This window comes from Phascolarctos cinereus, unplaced genomic scaffold (assembly GCF_003287225.1).
Source record: "Phascolarctos cinereus isolate Bilbo 61053 unplaced genomic scaffold, phaCin_HiC Scaffold_4;HRSCAF=312, whole genome shotgun sequence".
NCBI classification, from domain to species: domain Eukaryota; kingdom Metazoa; phylum Chordata; class Mammalia; order Diprotodontia; family Phascolarctidae; genus Phascolarctos; species Phascolarctos cinereus.
The window spans coordinates 552,908,051-552,927,176 of NW_027555847.1; the positions used below are offsets into that span (position 1 = coordinate 552,908,051).

Here is a 19,126-nt window from a genome sequence, read left to right on the forward strand (position 1 = left end):
GCTAAAAGAAGTCTGCCTTTTGCAGGCAGCCAGGGCTGTTTCTGTATTTAATTCTCTTAGGTATGCATAAAAAATAACCTAGAAATCACTAGGGGACCATCACACCTGGGAGAGAAGATAATTACAGCTTGATTTTATGTAGAGCCTTAATTTGCTGCTGTTGTTGTTCAGTGGTTTTCAGTCGTGTCCGACTCGCCATGACACCATTTTGGTGTATTCTTGGCAAAGATATTGCAGTGGTTGTCCTTTTCCTTCTCCAGTTCATTTTATAGATGAGAAACTGAGGCAAAAAGGGTTAAGTGACTGCCTAGGGTCACACAGCTACTAAATGTCTGAGGCTAGATTTGAACTCTTGAAGATGAATCTTCCTGATTCCAAGTCCAGCGCTTTATCCACTGCACCACCTAGCTAACCTTAACAAAGCCCTTAATTTAGGTTTGAAAGCTTATTATGCCCATTTTATAAATGAGGAAACTGATAACTCCAAGAGATTAATTGATTTGCCTCAGGACACAGTCATCTTAAATTGCAGGGCTGAGGCATTATTCTGGGTCTCCTAACTGCGGGGATAGCGGTCTTTCCACTGTGCCATCACATGGCTTTCTCTGTATTTCACTGCAGAAAATGGGAATAAAATAGATGCCTGGAACATTGCTCTCCTTCTGCAGGGAAAGAGGAAGTTGTAGATTTTTCTTTTCACTTCTATAGAAACCTCTTGGAAAGCTATGCTCAGTGGGTTATAGGAGTCTGATTCTTTGACCCATTGACTGGAAAAATTTATAAAGCCAAAACATACCTCAATTTTTTCAACACAGAATTTTTGAAGATTAAAAAAAAATCTATTCTTTCTTGATTTCTGTTGGTGTTTGGGCATAGGAGTTCATGATCTCTTTTCTTAATCCCTCCGCTTTCATCCCCTACCCCCAGTGCAATGGATAGAAGCCTTGGGGGTCCAGCATCCAAAACTTCAGAGAATGTGTGTGTGTGTGTAATAAGGAGGGGAGCTGAATAAATCTGGAATGAGAGCAGAAGCATTGAGGAGCAGGATCAAAATCTAGAACTGGAAGGGACACTGTAAAGGTCATCTAATCAATATTCCTCAAGTAGGTTAAATGACTTACCCAACATCACATAAGAATCAGAATTAAAACTCAGATCTTTTGTTCAGTTCAAGACTCTCCCCACCAGGCCTCTTAAGTACTGACTAAAGAAATGAGAGCTGTGCTCTCCTTAGCATTGTGAAGCTGAGGGGATGAGTCCACATAAGGCTACACTTTTTCTGTACTGAGCATAGCAGAGAACGTAATACCCTCAAACACTGACCAATCATCTAAGAGGTAGAACTGACATTTCTTTCTCCCCACGTACTTTCAAGGACAATAATCACACCGAGTGGGTATATGTGAGGGCACAGGTTCGCAACACCCAGACAACCACTGGGAGTTGCTGTTTATAATTGATTATAATTATTATTGCCTTATAGTTATAATGGATAGGGTACTGGACTTGGAGTCAGGAAGACCTAAGTTTAAATTCCTCCTTAGACATTTACTAGCTACATGACCCTGGGCAAGCCACTGAACCTCTCTTGACCTCAGTTTCCTCATATGTGAAATGAAAATTAATAGTAGTGCCTACCTGACAGGATTATTGTTGGGATCAAATAAGGTAATATGTATAAACTTTAAGCACTAAATAAATGCTAGCAATGCTAGTTTTTATTATTATTAATAATTAGGAAAAGGTATATTTTAAATGTCTGAGACAGGTCTCATACTGCTGGAGATCTTCAGACTAGCCCAGTTCACTTAGTTCTGGGTAAGACAGAACAATTATATTGATCCATAGCAATTTATGGGTCAAAAAATTGGGCCAGAGTCATGGATAATGAGGAACTATTACACCAGTAGTGATCATGGGGTTCCATCGTATTTTTGACTCGTGTCTGACCAGTTATACCTATCTGGATTTCATGGTATCAGGTTCAGAGCCCAGGGGGTTTCTCCTAAGTATTTTGGTTGGGGAAAGCAGCAGTCTCAGCCCTCTGTGGATTGTTGGAGCAAACTATGGCATGTTCAGATTTCTTAGGTCAGAGAGAGAACTAATTTGGGAGAGGAAGTGCCCCTGAATTTTGTTAACTAGCATATGCTCTAAAGAGTCAGCCTTCAGCCTCCCATGGTATTATCATAAAAAGAAGCCTTCATCTAAGAAGGCAGACTGTGACAGCTTCAATCATCTCATCTTTATAATAACTTGTCTTTCTAGGATTGGGCCGAAAAACTGAGGACCTCACTCCTGAGCAACTTCGACTTGCTGTAAAGTAAGTTTCTTATTCTCCTAAACATTATCAAGTCTCTCATACATATATATATATATATATATATATATATATATATATATATATATATATATATATATATATATATATATATATATATATATATATATACATATATATATGTATATGTATATGTATATATATATGTGTGTGTATGTACACACACGTGTATATGTATGTATATGTGTATGTATGTATATGTGTATGTACACCACAGATATATATATAGTACATATATATGTATGTACTAGCTGCTATGTGACTAGGTGCAACACATCTTCCTCATTCACAAAAATAGGCATAATACTCCCTATAGCACCTAGATTACAATGTTGTTGAGGACGAAATAATACAGGGTGTCCCAAAAGTCTTAATGCAGTTTTGCACTTTGTTACCTTAAAGCTGTGTATAAGAGGTGGAGGACAGGGGCTGTGTGGAACTCCACAGGGCTTAAATATTTGTAGCACCAACTCCCTTACATATGTAAAGTATGTTTTCATATAAATATCATGATTATCACCATCCTCATTATTGATAAATAGTAGCATTTGGAATTCAAGTTCTGGAAATTCATTCTTTGGATAAATGTCATCCAGAGTAGGTGCTAGAGACTGTTTGAAAAGGCAAGGCCTTCCTGGGCACAATGGGATGAAGAATTCTATTGGTATGGCCCCATATCCTGTGGGCACTGGACCTCTGCCTGTGAATAGCAGCCACTCTGATGAAATTGGGGAAAGATTTTATTAATCCCTTTCAGAGTTGGTATGATAGAATGCATTCATAGATCATAAAAGTAGCTGTTGAATCTCTGTGTGTATTTAAGTTAGAAGAGAAGATAAAGCTGAAAAAAAAAGAAGTGAAGTGATGATGACTTGAATTTTTTTAAAAGTCTAACAGCTACTATTCTTAACTTTGAACAAACCATAGGTAGGAATAACTAACAAATAATTCTTACCCACTGCCATTCTTTCACACATTATACAAGCTTGTGTTTAGACAAAGGAAGTTGTGTTATTTTATCCAATATATATGAAAATAGAGAATAAAAACCTGATTATTTGAATATTGATGGCAATATTTAAATGGCTTCACCTGGATCCATTAGAATCGAGAAGTTGTGGACCAACTTTGAAACCATGGGTTATCCTCAAGTACAAAGTTCTCCACAAAGTTCTCTCTTAGGAGGCAGGAAGGAAATAAGAGGGTCGTTAGATTTAGCACAGAGATCTAATAGAGGAAAAGTATGATTCACATTTGTTGTTCTTGGCCTTTCTTTCCGATAAAACTCAGCTTTTTTCCTGTATTGAATGCTGGTCTAGTCAACAGAGTCCTGAAGTATAAGGAGCCCTGGATTCTACTTCTGTTAACTCCAATAATTAAATGAAACTTTGGGCAAGCCATAAAATTCTTCATTTTACTTTCTCTATCAAATGGTGATAATATGATTAGCTCTTCTCAGACTCATAGGGATATTGCAAAGTTATCTGAAAGATTATTTGAGGAAAACATTTATAGTTCTTTGGGATAAAGGCCTTTATGAGCCTCAAGATGATAGTTTTTATCATCCTTTCTCTTTTATCTTTACTTTCTGCTGAGGTTTTAAATGCTTCCACATATTAGACTTTGAACTGAACATGCACATTAGCGAAAACAGATTTTGGTTTTAAGAAACAATTTTCCCAAGTCACTAATACTAGAAATTGCTAGCATTTATATAGAGCTTTTAAGTTTTGCAGTGTACTTTACATGCATTATCTCATTTGATCCTAATGATATCTTGGTGATATAGATGCTATTATTATCTCCATTTTACATATGAGGAAACTGAGACTCAGTGGGCTTAAGTGAATTGCTTAAGGTCATGTAACTAGTAGCGTAGTATTCAAACTTATGTCTTTCAGACGCTAAGTCTAGCATTCTATCCAATACACCATGATGTCACATTAATCACTGTCCTTATTAATTAAACCCTCAATAATTTTCCTTGCACTGATATTCAACTATAACTGAAAAAAAAACCTAGCTTCTGTGGCATTTTAAATTGAAAGATCTTGTTGAGCCAAACTGGTTTCATCATTAAGACTCTGTCTTTTCCATTTGTCTGAATCGAGTCTTATGCCACATATACACAATTAGTTCAAACAATTCAAGAAGTATCTTTTGAACTCCTACTATGTGCCAAGAACTGAGATCACAAAATATGGAAAGAGACAAAAGAAATACAAAGAGAGATTTAAAATTTCTTTGAAAGCACCAGGAAAATACTGAAATATTTGGATTATTTGAAATATATGAAAATTTTTAGCATGCTTTACAAATTTAAAATCTTTTGTTAGCTGAGAAGCATATGGTCCAGGCATAAGAACACTGAACTAAGAGTTAGGAAATCTAGGTTCTAGTCTTAGATTAATTAGCCAAGTGACTTTAAAAACATCATTCTAGGGGAGGAGACAGAGCCAAGATGGCAGAGTAAAGACAGGGACTTGCTTGAGCTCTCCCATGTTCTCCTTCAAACAATGTTAAAACACCTCAGAACAAACTCTAGAGTGGCAGAACCAACAAAAGGGTGGGGTTAAATCATTTTCCAGCCCAAGACAACTTAGAAGGTTGTAAGGAAAGGTCTGTCTCACTGAGGTAAGAGTGGAGCACAGTCCAGCATAGGCTGTGCCAACATAGATCATGTCCAGCAAGTCAGCAGCAGGCCATGGGGGTGACTAAATTAGCAGTGGCTTCCAAAGGTAAAGGGATTGGACAACTGGTTAGAAGGAGATTACAGGGAATCCTTTGCTGGCACTGGGAACAGGACTCTGTTGCATTGCCCATTAGTGGTTCAGAGTCATAGTCACAAGCCAAGAAGGAATACTAGCAGGAGTGGAGACCCTGAACAGTTCCAGGGCAGAAAAGAGTGCTTGTGGTCACTCATAGACCAGAGTACAGGCCAGGAGAGCAGTGATCACAACACTCCTTAGATCATATCACCTTGAAGGAACTGAAAACTCCCAGAACTCCCAGAACTAGCTCTGCAAACAGCAGCTCAAAAAACCTGAAGCTTGGGACAGTGCCCCTTCAACCCCAGAAGCAGAGCCCAACTTTAACATAAAGTTGAAAGTCAAAAAATAGTCTAGAAAAATAAGCAAAGAACAAAAAAAGAACATGACCGTAGAAAGTTACTATGGTGACAGTGAAAATCAACACAAAAACTCAGAAGACAATGAAATCAAAGCAGATGCATGCAAAGCCTCAAAGAAAAATATAAATTGGTCTCAGGTCTTGGAAGAGCTCAGAAAGGGTTTTAAAGCTCAAATAAGAGAGGTAGAGGAAAAATTGGGTGAGAATGATGCAAGAAAATCACGAAAAAAGAGTCAACAGCCTGGTAAAGGAGGCACAAAGAAAATAAAAATTTTAAAAAATAGGCCAAATAGTAAAAGAGGCATAAAAATCCACTGAAGAGAACTCCTTAAAAAGAATAATTGACCAAATGGAAAAAGATGTACAAAAATTCACTGAAGAAAATAATTCCTTAAAAATTTAGGTCTGTATCCCAAAGAGATCATAAAATGGGAAAAGAACCTATGCGTACAAAGATATTTGTGGCAGACCTTTTTGTGGTGGCAATGAATTGGAAATTGAGGGAATGACTGTCAGTTGGGGAATGGCTGAACAAGTTGTGGTATATGAATGTAATGGAATACTATTGTACTATAAGAAATGATGAGCAGGTGGATTTTAGAAAAACTTGGAAATACTTACATGAACTGATGCAGAATGAGGTGAGCAGAACCAGGAGAACATTGTTCACAGTGACAGCAACATTGTGTGACAGTCAACTATGATAGACTTAGCTCCTCTTAGCAATACAATGATCTAAGACAATTAGAAAAGACTAATGATGGAAAATGCTGTCCACATCCAGAGAAAGTACTGTGGTGGCTTTTCCCTTTGTTTTGTTTCTTTTTTCTTAATTTCAATTTTATTGATTTTTTCTTTGGTTTTCAATATTTCTAATTTGGTGTTTAGTTGAGGATTTTAATTTGTTCTTTTTCTGTTTTTTTTAGTTGTATGCCCAATTCATTAATCTCCTCTTTTTCTATTTTATTTATGTAAGCATTTAGAGATATAAAACTTCCCCTAAGAACTGCTTTCACTGCATCCCATAGGTTTTGGTATGTTGTCTCATTATTGTCATTCTCTTGAATGAAATTATTGATTGTTTCTACGATTTGTTGTTTGACCCAATCATTTTTTAGGATTAGATTATTTAGTTTCCAATTATTTTTTAGTCTATCTTTCCATGGCTCTTTATTACATATAATTTTTATTGCATCATGATCTGAAAAGGATGCATTTAATATTTCTGTCTTTCTGCATTGGATTGTGAGGTTTTTATGCCCTAGTACATGGTCAGTTTTTGTGTATGTGACATGTACTGCTGAGAAAAAAGTATATTCCTTTCTATCCCCATTCAGTTTTCTCCAGAGGTCTATCATACCTAACTTTTCTAATGTTCTATTCACCTCCTTAACTTCTTTCTTGTGTATTTTGTGGTTAGACTTATCTAGTGCCGAGAGGGGGAGGTTGAGGTCCCCCACTAGTATAGTTTTGCTGTCTATTTCTTCCTGTAACTCCCTGAACTTCTCCTGTAAGAATTTGGATGCTATACCATTTGGTGCATATATATTTAGTAATGATATTACTTCATTGTCTATGGTACCTTTTAGCAGGATGTAGTTTCCTTCCTTATCTCTTTTGATTAGATCTATTTTTGCTTTTGCTTTATCTGAGATCAGGATTGCTACCCCTGCTTTTTTTATTTCAGCTGACGCATAATGTATTCTGCTCCAGCCTTTTACCTTTACCCTGTCTCTGTCACTCTTTTTCAAATGTGTTTCCTGTAAACAACATATTGTAGGATTATGGTTTTTAATCCATTCTGCAATCCATTTCCGTTTTATGGGAGAGTTCATCCCATTCACATTCATAGTTATGATTACTATCTGTGTCTTTTTCTCCATCCTTTTTTCCCCATATTTATGCTTTTCTTCTTCCTTTTTCCTTTCTCCCCTTCACTAGTGTTTTGCTTTTGACCACTGCCTCCTTCAGTCCCTTCCCCCTTTTATTATCCCTTTCTCTTTTCTTCCCCTTTAGTCTTACTGCTGCTTCCCTCCCTTCTTCCCCCCCTTTTCTTCCCCCCTCCCTTTTCTTTCCCCTTTTCCCTCCTACTGCCTATAGGGCAAGTTAGATTTCTATACCTAACTGATTATATTATGCCCTTCTTGAGCCTAATCTGATGAGAGTAAGGTTCAAACAATTCTCCCCCCCCTTCTTTCCCTCTGTTGTTTCTTCTTTCACAACACAATTAATGTGGAAATATGTTTCCATGATCACACATATTAACCTATATCAGATTGCTTGCCATCTTGGGGCGGAGAGAGGGAAGGAAGGGAGATAGGAAAAAATTTGGCACTCAGAATCTTATAAAAATGAATGTTGAAAACTATCTTTACATATAATTGGAAAAAAATACTATTTACAAAAAAAAAAAAGAAGAAAGAAAAATGACCCTATGGAAGGGTATAGAAATTATGCCAGTGTTACATAATGCATATCTAAATTGATTTTCTGGGGAGAATCCTTCTGTGAAATATTCCTTGATATAATAAATATAGTGTAACCATGGGGAAAATAAAATGTAATTTCGTTAAAAAAAATGATGAGCAGGTGGATTTCAGAAAAACCTAGAAAGACTTACATGAGTTGATGCTGAATGAAATGAGCAGAACCAGGAGAACATTGTACATAGTAACAATAACATTGTGTAATGATCAACTAAGATTGACTTAGCTCTTCTCCGCAATACAGTGATCCAAGACAATTCTTAAAAATTCATGATGGAAAATGCTATCCACATCCAGAGAAAGAACTATGGAGTATGAATGCAGATTGAAGCATATTATTTTCACTTCTTTTTTTTTTTTTGGACTTTCTCCTTTTGTTCTGTTTCTTCTTTCACAGCATCACTAATGTGGAAATATGTTTCCATGATTGCACATGTTGTAATCTGTATCAGATTGTTTGCTGTCTTGGGGAGGGGGGAGGTAAGGGAGGGAGGAAGGAAAATATGGAGCTCAAAATCTCATAAAAATGAATGTCAAAAACTATCTTTAGGGGGCAGCTAGGTGGTGCAGTGGATAGAGCACTGGTCTTGAAGTCAGGAGTACCTGAGTTCAAATCTGGCCTCCGACCAAACACTTGACACTTACTTGACACTGGGCAAGTCACTTAACTCCAGTTGCCTAAAACAAAACAAAACAAAACAAAACAAAACAAAACAAAACAACAACCCTATATTTACATGTAGTTGGAAAGAAAATAAAATACTACATATAAAAAAAGAATTTTTGGACTACCTGAAAGCCATGATCATAATAGAGTCTGGACATCATATTTCAAGAAATTATCAAGGAAAAATGCCTTCATATCCTAGAACCAGAAATTGGAAGAGTCCACTAATCATCTTCTGAAAGAGATCCTAAAATGAAAACTCCCAGGAATATTTTAGCCAAGTTTCAGAGCTCCCAGGCCAACAAGAAAATACTGCAAGCACATCAAATATCATGTAGCCCCATTAGGATTAAACAGTATTTAGCAGCTTCTACATTAAAGGACTGGAGGGCTTAGAACATGATATTCCAAAAGGCAAAGGAGCTAGGATCACAACCAAGAATAATCTGTCCAGCAGAACTGAGTGTAATCCTTCACAGGAAAATTGATATTTAATGAAATAGAAGACTTTCAAGCCTTCCTAATGAAAAGACCAATGCTGAACAAAAATTTTGGTCTTCAAATACAAGACTCAAGAGAAGCATAAAAAGGTAAACAGGAAAGAGAAAACATAAGAGATTCAATAAGGTTAAACTATGTATATACCTGCATGGAAAGATGTAACTTTTAAGAACTTTATTGCTATTAGGGCAGTTAGAAGGATTATACATAGACAGAGGGTGTGAGTTGATTATGATGATATCCAAAAAAGCAAAATTAAGCAGTGAGAAAGAGGATTGCACTGGGAGAAGAGGGATGGGAGAGATAAACCCACATAAATCATCAGCATTTCTATATATTATCAACAAAGCCCACCAGAAAGAGATAGGAAGAGAAATTCCATTTAAAATAACGGCAGACAATATAAAATATTTGGGAATCTGCCAAATACTTGTATAAACAAAGTACAAAACACTTTTCACACCAATAAAGTAAGATCTAAACAATTGGAAAAATGTCAATTGCTCATGGGAAGACAGAGCCAATCCAATAAAAATGATAATTCTACCTAAATTAATTTACTTGCTCAGTGCCATGCCAGTCAAACTACCAAAAATTGTTTTGTAGAACTAGAAAAAGTAATTATAGAATTCATCTGGAAGAACAAAAAATCAAGGATATCAAGGGAAGTAATGAAAAAAAAATGTGAAGAAGTTGGCTTATCCATACCAGATCTCAAACTGTATATTACAAAATGGTAATCATCAAAACAAGCTGGTACTGGCTAAGAAATAGAGTGGTGGTGCATCAGTAGAATCGATTAGGTACACAATATACAGTAGTAAATAACTATAGTATTCTAATATTTGGTAAATTTAATTAAAGCTTTTGAGACAAGAATTCGCTACTTAACAAAACCTGCTGGGAAAACTGGAAAGCGATATGGCAGAAGCTAGGTATACTACAACATTTCACACTACATACCAACATAACATCAAAAAGGGCACATGATTTAGATATAAAGAGTGATACCACAAACAAATTAGGGGAGCATGGACTATTTTACCTGTCAGATCTATGGAGAAGGGAAGAATTAATGACCAAACAATTGATAAGAGAGCATTATGAAATGTAAAATAGATAATTTTGATCATATTAAATTAGAAAGGTTTTGCATAAACAAAACCACTGCAGCTTAGATTAGAAGGAAAATGGAAAACTGGGGAAAATTTTTATAGCAAGTGGCTCTGATAAAAGGCCTCATTTCTCAAATAAACAATCAAAATTTAAGAATACAAGTCATTCCCCAATTGATTAATGGTCAAAGGATATGAACAGGCAGTTTTCAGATGAAGAAATCAAAGCTCTCTATAATCGTATGAAAAAATGCTCTAAATGACCATTGATTAGAGAAATGCAAATGAAAACAACTCTGATGTATCACCTCATACCTATTAGATTGACTAATATAACAGAAAAGGAAAATGATAAATGTTGGAGAGGATGTGGGAGAATTGGAACTAAGTTGTAAAATGATCTATCCATTCTGGAGAGCATTTTGGAACTATGCCCAAAAGGCTATGAAACTGTGCATACCCTTTAATCCAGCAATACTACTACTCGGTCTGTTTCCAAAAGAGATTTGTAAAAAAAAATGAAATAAAATATAGCAGCTTTTTGTGGTAGTAAGGAATTGAAAATTGAGGGATGTCCATCAATTGGGGAACTGCTGAACAAGTTGTGGTATATGAATGTAATGGAATACTATTATGCTATCAGAAATGATGAGCAGGCTGATTTCAGAAAAACCTAGAAAGACTTACATGAACTGATGCTGAGGGAAGTGAGCAGAACCGAGAGAACGTTGTACACAGAAACTGCAATATTCTTTAATGGTTGACTGTGAATGACTTATCTATTCTCAGTAATACCATGATCCAAGACAATTCCAAAGGACTCAAAATGAAAAATGTTATCACCTGCAGAGAAAGAACTGGTAGAGTTTAAATACAGATTGAAGCATCCTTTGTTTTTATTTCTTCTTGCTTTGTTTTTCTTTCATAACATGACTGACATGGAAATATATTTTTCATGACTGCACATGTATAACCTATATCAAATTGCTTGCCTTTTCAGTGAGATGGGGAGGAGAGAATTTGGAACTCAAGGTTTAAAAAAAATGAATGTTAACAATTTTTATATATAATTGGAAAAAATAAGATTTCTAATTTAAAAATGAAGTCATTCTTGGCCTCTCTTCACCTTTCTATAAAAAAGTGCTAGAGTAGATGAGTTAAGTTTTCTTTCACTTCTATTAACTACATGCTTCTATGTATGATTTGTTTAGACAATAAAATTAACATTTGGAATATTAAATTTTAAAGCATTGTGTTTTAGACTGTAATTTAGACAGACTTTTTAGACTTAATTTTTATAAATGTTTTAAATTTTCATTTCAAGTCAAATTACTAGTTGCTGACTTTAAGGAACTTAGGTTCTGCCAACTTATGAGAAATAAGCACAAACTTGAAGGCAGAAAGAAACCATTGACATCACAGTAAATAAAAAAAAGAAACAATATGCTTTGTGTTTTCCAGTTTGAAACAGATACAGAAAGGATTCATTTTCAGAAAAGGAAGTGAGTTTTTTTTTTATTACTATAAGGAAGTTTAATCAGTTTTATTTTCAGAGCCATCACTATCAGCAGTCTTTAATGCTTCAGTTTTATTATCATGACTCAGATGGAGATAGGCCTTTCCAGCTGCTCACATCATAACTTATTTCTTGATTTGGGGCATGTATTTCCATCCACAGATCCATTTTTTAAAAATGACTACAGAAATTGTGGGATCTGAAGTAAGCAAAAAGTAAGAGTCCAAGCCTGGCTTGTGGAAAGGCCTTGAAATCATGTTGCATGAGAGATACTTGACAGAATCCCAGATCCCATTCTTGGGGAAGAGGCATGTGGAAGTGTAGTCTCCCATATTTGATATTGCTTTTCCATTCCCTAGTTGTAGGAATACTGTTAATTTCCAAGATCTAGTCAAATGTAGTAGTAGAGCTATTCACTTGTATTCCAGTCTTTGAATCATGAATTCAGATGATTTGTTGTAGTCATAGTTGGTTAACATCAACATTCTTCCTTTTACTTAATAGTCTTTTACTTTATATTCTTTTATACTTAGAAGAACAAACCTTGGAAAGGAGTGCCTATCCAAGTCAATTCAACTCAATAAACGTTTATTAAATATGTATATTGAGCTCAATCCTGGAGATACAAGACAAGAGGCAGCTTTTGTTTTTAAGGAGTTTAAGTTCTGTGTTTTCTGATTCTGATATAATGGTGACTGAAAAATTGGTTTTTATCATTTTTAGTGTGTTACGGAGTTAAATGCAGAAGTTATACTTATCAAACACAATGAAACTTTCACATTAAGATTCTCACTTTCACTGTTTCTTAAATAGCACTTTGTTGCTTAGTAAAGTCTCTAGGGATATTTGTTATCACTTTGCCCTTTGAGTTTTAATACAGGGTTTTTCTGTTTTTGCATTCTTTTCTTCTTGTTTCCTGAAGATAACATCTACAGAGTGAGTATTGTTTTCATGTATTGTTATAGCCTTTGCTCTTTTACAGAGTGTCAAGCTTCATATTATCATTGATGAACAAATTTGGGCTATGGTATGCCCATCCTGCTGCAGAAATATGTGGACATTTATCCATTATGATATTCTGTGTTACTTTAATATTACTTTCTTTGTCATTCAGCAAAGTAAAAAATTTAATCTGTCCCTATCTATCTCTGTTTTGTAGTAATTTATACTATATAGATGGATAGATATGTACAAATTATATGCTGTACAGTAGTTTTTCTTTTAGGGCTTCTCTAAAAAACTTGTCGAGATGTTATCACAAAGTTTAAGATTACCCCCACATATTTTCCTATCTATCTGCAAGTATTATAAACATTGGACTTCAATGATTTTTTTTCCTGTCTAGATGTCACTAGCCACTCACATTCTGACTCTAAAGGCAAATTACTCAGACAACATACTGGGCAAGCAGTGTGATGATCTGAGTGATTTTGATTCTATTTGATTCAATTCAGTAAGTATTTAGAAACTTCATGTCATTAGGCATTTTCTATTATTTTCAATGGCATTCCAGAAGAATGTCATTTTCTCAGAAGCAGCTAGATACATTTCTTCTTAATCTTCAGGCTCAAACTCACTTACAATGAAACCATTGAGAACAGCTTGCCCAAAGTTGCCTGCTCAAAGTCTTTCACTGCTTGGTTACCTGTAGAAGTTGACTGGGCAGCTATTTGTGATTATGCTGGTATGGCTGACACCATCAAAAGAACAAGAATTTTGGGATCAAGAGTGCTACAGAGAGTTAGCTGTGCTTTTTTCTTTGTAGTCTCCTTCCCTCACTTTCATGAAGCATTTTAAAATGTCTACAAGATGCCTCCTACATATAATAATGCGTTTGGAACTTCATATTTTGTTTGACAGAATTAGCAGATCATATTTTATTTTTTCTCTCAGAATAACTTGCTGTGTAGAAATGCTTACATGTGTTAGAAGCAGGCTTGTTACTTCCCTCAGAGGAAAAAGGAAAAGTGAGGAAAAGGAAAGATAAATGTTGAGTGGTTAGCTTGCATGTAAACAGTGAGCTGCACCATGTAGAAATGTGGCAGTGGTCTCCCTCAGTAAACAGCTTTGACAAGCCCATAGACTTCATTTAACTTAAAAACATATTTGTTATGTGCCCACTATATGCAAAATGTTGTGCCAGGTGCAGTGGCTCCAAGAGTAGGGGGTACCAGGGTTGGATAGCTGATTTGCCACAAAATATTGGATTTCTAGGAAACCAGCTATGATTTACACAGGTTATAAAAGTAATTTCTCCACTGACATCTTACTCTGAAGCCTCATCATCTCACTGAAGTTACCTGGGTTCTTGAAGGCTCTACCTGAGAAAGGATTGCAAGTTCTGATAAGTCCTATAGCAAGTTGGAAAGTACCTATTATGAGAGGAAAAGTCTACCTCAATATAAGAGCCACAAGGAGAGAAATTGTTGGCCATAGTACTAACTTTGCATCAATTATTAAAATGTGAAGAGACTGTTATTTTGCATTGGTGGAGGGAATACTTATATGGACAAAATCAATTTTTTTAGAGTATTCAAGTAGGAAAATAAGTTGTTGCAGCTAAAGTATAGATTATTATTCTGAATTAGAATAAAATTTTAACCACAGTGCTAATGGTATGATGAAAATGGTATTTTGGGAAGAATAATCTAACAATTGCATATAGGATGGATGGGGGAGGAGAAACTATAGGTAATCATATGTATGAAGAACACATGTTCCTTGCTCATCATCTCCAGCAAGTTATATCATGGATGGAGAATGGATCAGAAGATGTGAAGATCCTTAGATTCAGCAACTTCTGTAGAATGCCAGTTGGTAAGGAGATTTCCATAAAGATTGGGACAAGAATGTTTAACTCCATGCTGTTGCTTTGAATGATCTACACTTTAATCCATAAAAACAAAACAAGAAGAACAAAATTATTCAATCACCCAGAGTTTAGTGGAAGGAGTGATGCATGAAATCCCCTTGCAGGCTTAAATGACAAATGCAGAACTCTGATGGTCAGCGAATGACATAAGCAGTTTGTAATAGCAAAAGACCTGTGGCAAGAGTGAGTCTTGTAGTAAGTATAACAGATATACTTAACTGCCCATAAGTCCATAAGTGGCCAGTTGGCAAGATGAGAACTTAATGGCACAAATTAATGGTCTGGCTAATTGAATGAGTGTGAAAGCAGCAATAAAATCCATATAAATAATGGCAAATTCAAAAATAGATTATGAAAATCAGCATTTGAAGTGTTTGAGGCTCTGGATTAGAATGGTGAAATCAACAAATGTTTTGCCATGTAATAATTAAATGCACAACTCTGATGGAGTCAAGGTTGGTGGTAGAGAAGGCAGAGGCAACGTGCCTTGATACAAGAATTTGTCTTACTTCCTTACCTCTGTTCTCATTCTCTCTCTCTCTCTCTCTCTCTCTCTCTCTCTCTCTCTCTCTCTCTCTCTCTCTCTCTCTCTCTCTCTCTCTCTCTCTCTCTCTCTCTCCCTCTCCCTCTCCCTCTCCCTCTCCCTCTCCCTCTCCCTCTCTCTCTCTCTCTCTCTCTCTCTCTCTCTCTCTCTCTCTCTCTCTCTCTCTCTCTGTCTCTTTTAGTAAGGATTACCTATGTTCACTCTTTATGTCTTTTAAGGTAGGGGACATAGAAAAAGGTTATGTACTCCTGCCTTAGGAGTAGCATTAAGTATTTGAGATTCAAATTCCAGAAGCACATTTTTTAGTTGAATGGCTTTCAGAGCAGGTGCCAGATACTGTTCTTGGAGGTGGCATTAATCGTCTTCTTATCTGGGAGAGGCCTTCCTAGGCATCAGAGGATGAAGAATTTCATCTTTTATGCTCCTATATTCTCCAGGACAGCTGGACTTCTTCCTAGTTGTACCTGAGAATACCCCAGCTGACATTCATTGTTATGCTGATGAAACATGCTAATGGTTAGGAAAATGTTTAACCAAAATTTCTGGTTGAAGAAAAGTCACTATGAGTTACTTGGATAATTTTCAGAGAAACAGAACAAAGCAAAGTGTTTGTATCCATTAAAAATGTAAGCTTCTAGGTTGGGACTGTTTTTGTCTCTGTATCCCCAACCCTTAGCACAATGCCTGATGGTTAGTAAGTGCTTAATAAATACTTGTTGAAATGTTTATTGAGTAACCATCTGTAAGACAAAGAACTATATAATCTAGGATATCAACCAACATCTGTGTTTACATTTTGGCCATTTGCAACTGTAGACAAAGGAATGGTGAGTTTCCATCTTTTGACACTACTCTTTCGCTTGTGTTTGCAGAATCAGACCCTCTTTCTTGGAATACATAAGCTACCTTCTCAATTTCCTGAGTGTCATAGCTGGACCCTGTAGTAGTTACAAGGACTATGTAGCTTTTATTGAGGGGAGGCACATACACATGAAGTTGCTGGAAATGAACTGGAAGCAAAAAGGTTACAGCAGTCTTCCTAATCCTTCACCAACTGTAAGTTATTCAATGCCATTTTTTTCTTTGCAAAGGTCTGGAGAACAGTGTTTTGCTGTGTCAGGGCTGAGTCCTACTAATAGCTATCTCCCATAAGGAGCTGAGCAAGACAAATCTACTGGGATGCTTGGCATTGTCTCTGTGTGAAAATACTGCTATTCCTGCTGGTCTTTTTGCTGGTGGGAAAAAAACTGGCAGAAGTTCTGTGTCAGACCAACATATGTTTGTTTTACAGAGCAGCTCATTGGCTGGGAGGCTAGTTAATCAATCAATCAACAAGTATTTATTGTTAGCTGCAATAGCATTTTCTCTGGTACCCAGCTGCTGTGCCAATGCTCTGTTAACAATTGGAACATTGTAGGGGGTTTGATCATTATGAATTGGAATTTGAGCACAGCCAAAGTGTATGTCACAAAGAAAATGAGTAAAACCAAGCACTTTGCACTTCAAAGACTAGTGATAACTAGTCATAAAGAAGCTTGCCAGAGAATGTGTAATGGACTCAAGGAGAATGACTTTTTTTAGAGCCATCTCTAAAATTTAAACTTGTTTGTGTCATGAACTTACATCTAAGATGTACATCTATCTAAGCTAGATTTGTTGGAAATAAATTTCCTGTAATTTTAGATGGAAAAATAATTGTTGTAATGGGGAGCCTCCACTAGGAGTTCACTGGGGTGTGGAGGTGACCCTGAACTCTCAAATGCTGTATTAGTAGACTACAAGCTACTTCTTGTAGCAACTTCTTGCAACCTGGAAGGGTTGTAATATGTTTGCAATAAGGTTTGTGGAGTGATAATCTGATGACTGAAGATCAATCTTAATAAGTTTGGGGATGGGGATGGGACTCAGTACCAGATTTGCTGCAGAGCCACAATTTTTTTCTAGACATATTAATTCTCAATATCATAGAGGGATTGTGATCTGCCTTAGAGAAGGGAGTACCAAGAAAGAAATAATCATTCTGAAGTGCTGAAATATTGGGAAAATGGAAAAGAGTTAAGAAATGGAGGAAAAGAGGCAAGTTAAATTAGTTGGCCTAAAATAATCCAATTGAAAGTCTATGCAAGGGGCAGCTAGGTTGCTCAGTGGATAGAGCACTGGCCCTGGGATCATGAGGAGCTGAGTTCGAATGTGGCTTCAGACATTTACTTACTTACTAGCAGTGACCTTGGGCAAGTCACTTAATCCTAATCGCCTCCAAAGAAAGAAAGAAAACCTATGCAAAAGTATGAGCATAGTATTTGGAATTTAAATGAATTATTAATCATGAGATAGTTTGGCCTGGTGGATAGAGAGCCTTTCTTGATGTCAGAAAGAGTTGGTTTCAAGGTCTGCCTTTGTCACATATTAGCTGACTCCGATCAAGTCACTTAACCTCTCAGTGGCCCAAGAAACTCTAAGACTCTTGCAGAGAAAATACTTATCTGCAATGGTAGAGGAGAGAATTTCTTCTTTGGGAGGAAATGCTAATGAAATCATCAAAGGTCTGATCCAAATATTAGTTCTATAAAAATTCTTATGTAGAATGTATGTGCTAAATCTGATTAAGGCATCTTTGCCCTAATTTAGCATCCCAGCTAATCGGGATCAGATTTTTAAAAAAAAAAGTTTGAGTGAGTGTTGAGACAGAAAGAAATATCATACATATGAGTGGGTATATTAGTCTGATTTGTCTGAGTAGCTCAGTCTTTCAGTATATTCATAACAATGATGATGATAAAATTTACGCAAAATGCTCATTTTTTATAATTTTTTAATTTGGAGTTTAGTTACTTTGGCAAAACCACACTTAGTTTGGAAAGTTGAAAAAAATCATTTGGTTGAAAATATCTTTGAGAAACTATCTTATGTCATGTGTCTTTGGGTTAAGCCATTTTTGGCAATACTTTATTTTTTTAATTCTCCATAATCTTCTTTTGGAGTCTGTTCTAATAGTGGGTCACTTCACTAAAATTAAAATTCAGTTTCTGGCTAAATTTGTTTGCATGACAAGTGAAATCCATTTCTTCTCTAGAGAAGGAAAAGATCCAGTTATTTCTTCCCTGAAAAATAGTTTCAACATGAAAAAAAAATTCACCTTCACCTCAAATCTATTTTGTTCTTTGGGTGATGCTTTTTTCAATTTTTGCTTATAGTAGAAGTTGATAATTCGAGTTTATTCTTCCATTATGAGTTATAACTAATTCCCAATGCCAAAGATAAATTCCCTATAAAAAATACAAATAGGTCAGGTAAACCCAATATCGGGGAGATTCAGGTTAATTTAGATGCTGGTTTATGCTATTTTTTCTACCAAATTATTTCTATTATTTCTACCAAATAATGTGAAATAGTTTATGGTTATTACATTTTTCTTAACTTTACAGATGCCTTGGAAATATTCTTTTTCTTATCTGTTTATTGTTATTTATGGCTTCACTGATATTTATTTCTTTTCAGGGAGCAGTGATATGCAAACTGTGTATCACCCTGGTGTCTCTCCTCTTTTTTTTGACTCTTACGAAGGCCTATCCTGTCACTTTCCTGGTTGATGACTGGTTTGTCAATCAAGCATCTTTTTTGTCAAGACTTTGCTACTTATATATTGTTATGCAAGCATCAAAGCCAAAGTATTACTTTGCATGGACATTAAGTAAGTTGATGGAATGGTTCAAAATTGATTACCAAAAAACCTAGAGTAGAATTTGTGAATGGCTTAGGACAAAGTTGTGGTACACTTAATAGAAAATATTGATAACATGATGGAAAACTGCTGAGCCAACTCACTATTCTTTTTTGCTTTCCAGTTTTGGAAGGCTCATAGCAGAACTACTTGGTTTTTTCATTCCTAAACCAACTTAATAATCAGTGGTAAAAACTAAAGTGATATTGGCTGTTGTTTAAACCTGATGTCAACAAC

At 35.8% G+C, this 19,126-nt stretch overlaps 1 protein-coding gene across 2 annotated transcripts in view; it reads left to right on the forward strand.

Annotated features, from left to right (window-relative positions):
* Window positions 1–19,126, forward strand: part of MBOAT1 (membrane bound glycerophospholipid O-acyltransferase 1) — a 138,482-nt gene that overhangs the window by 84,174 nt on the left and 35,182 nt on the right. For both annotated transcript variants that reach the window (XR_002324607.2, XM_020986830.2), the window contains exons 6-8: window positions 2,266–2,320; window positions 16,041–16,224; window positions 18,667–18,859. Coding sequence is in view for 1 of the 2 variants with exons in the window: in XM_020986830.2 (XP_020842489.1) it covers window positions 2,266–2,320; window positions 16,041–16,224; window positions 18,667–18,859 (432 nt within the window). In the remaining variant the exon portion in view is untranslated. The remainder of the gene's footprint in view (window positions 1–2,265; window positions 2,321–16,040; window positions 16,225–18,666; window positions 18,860–19,126) is intronic.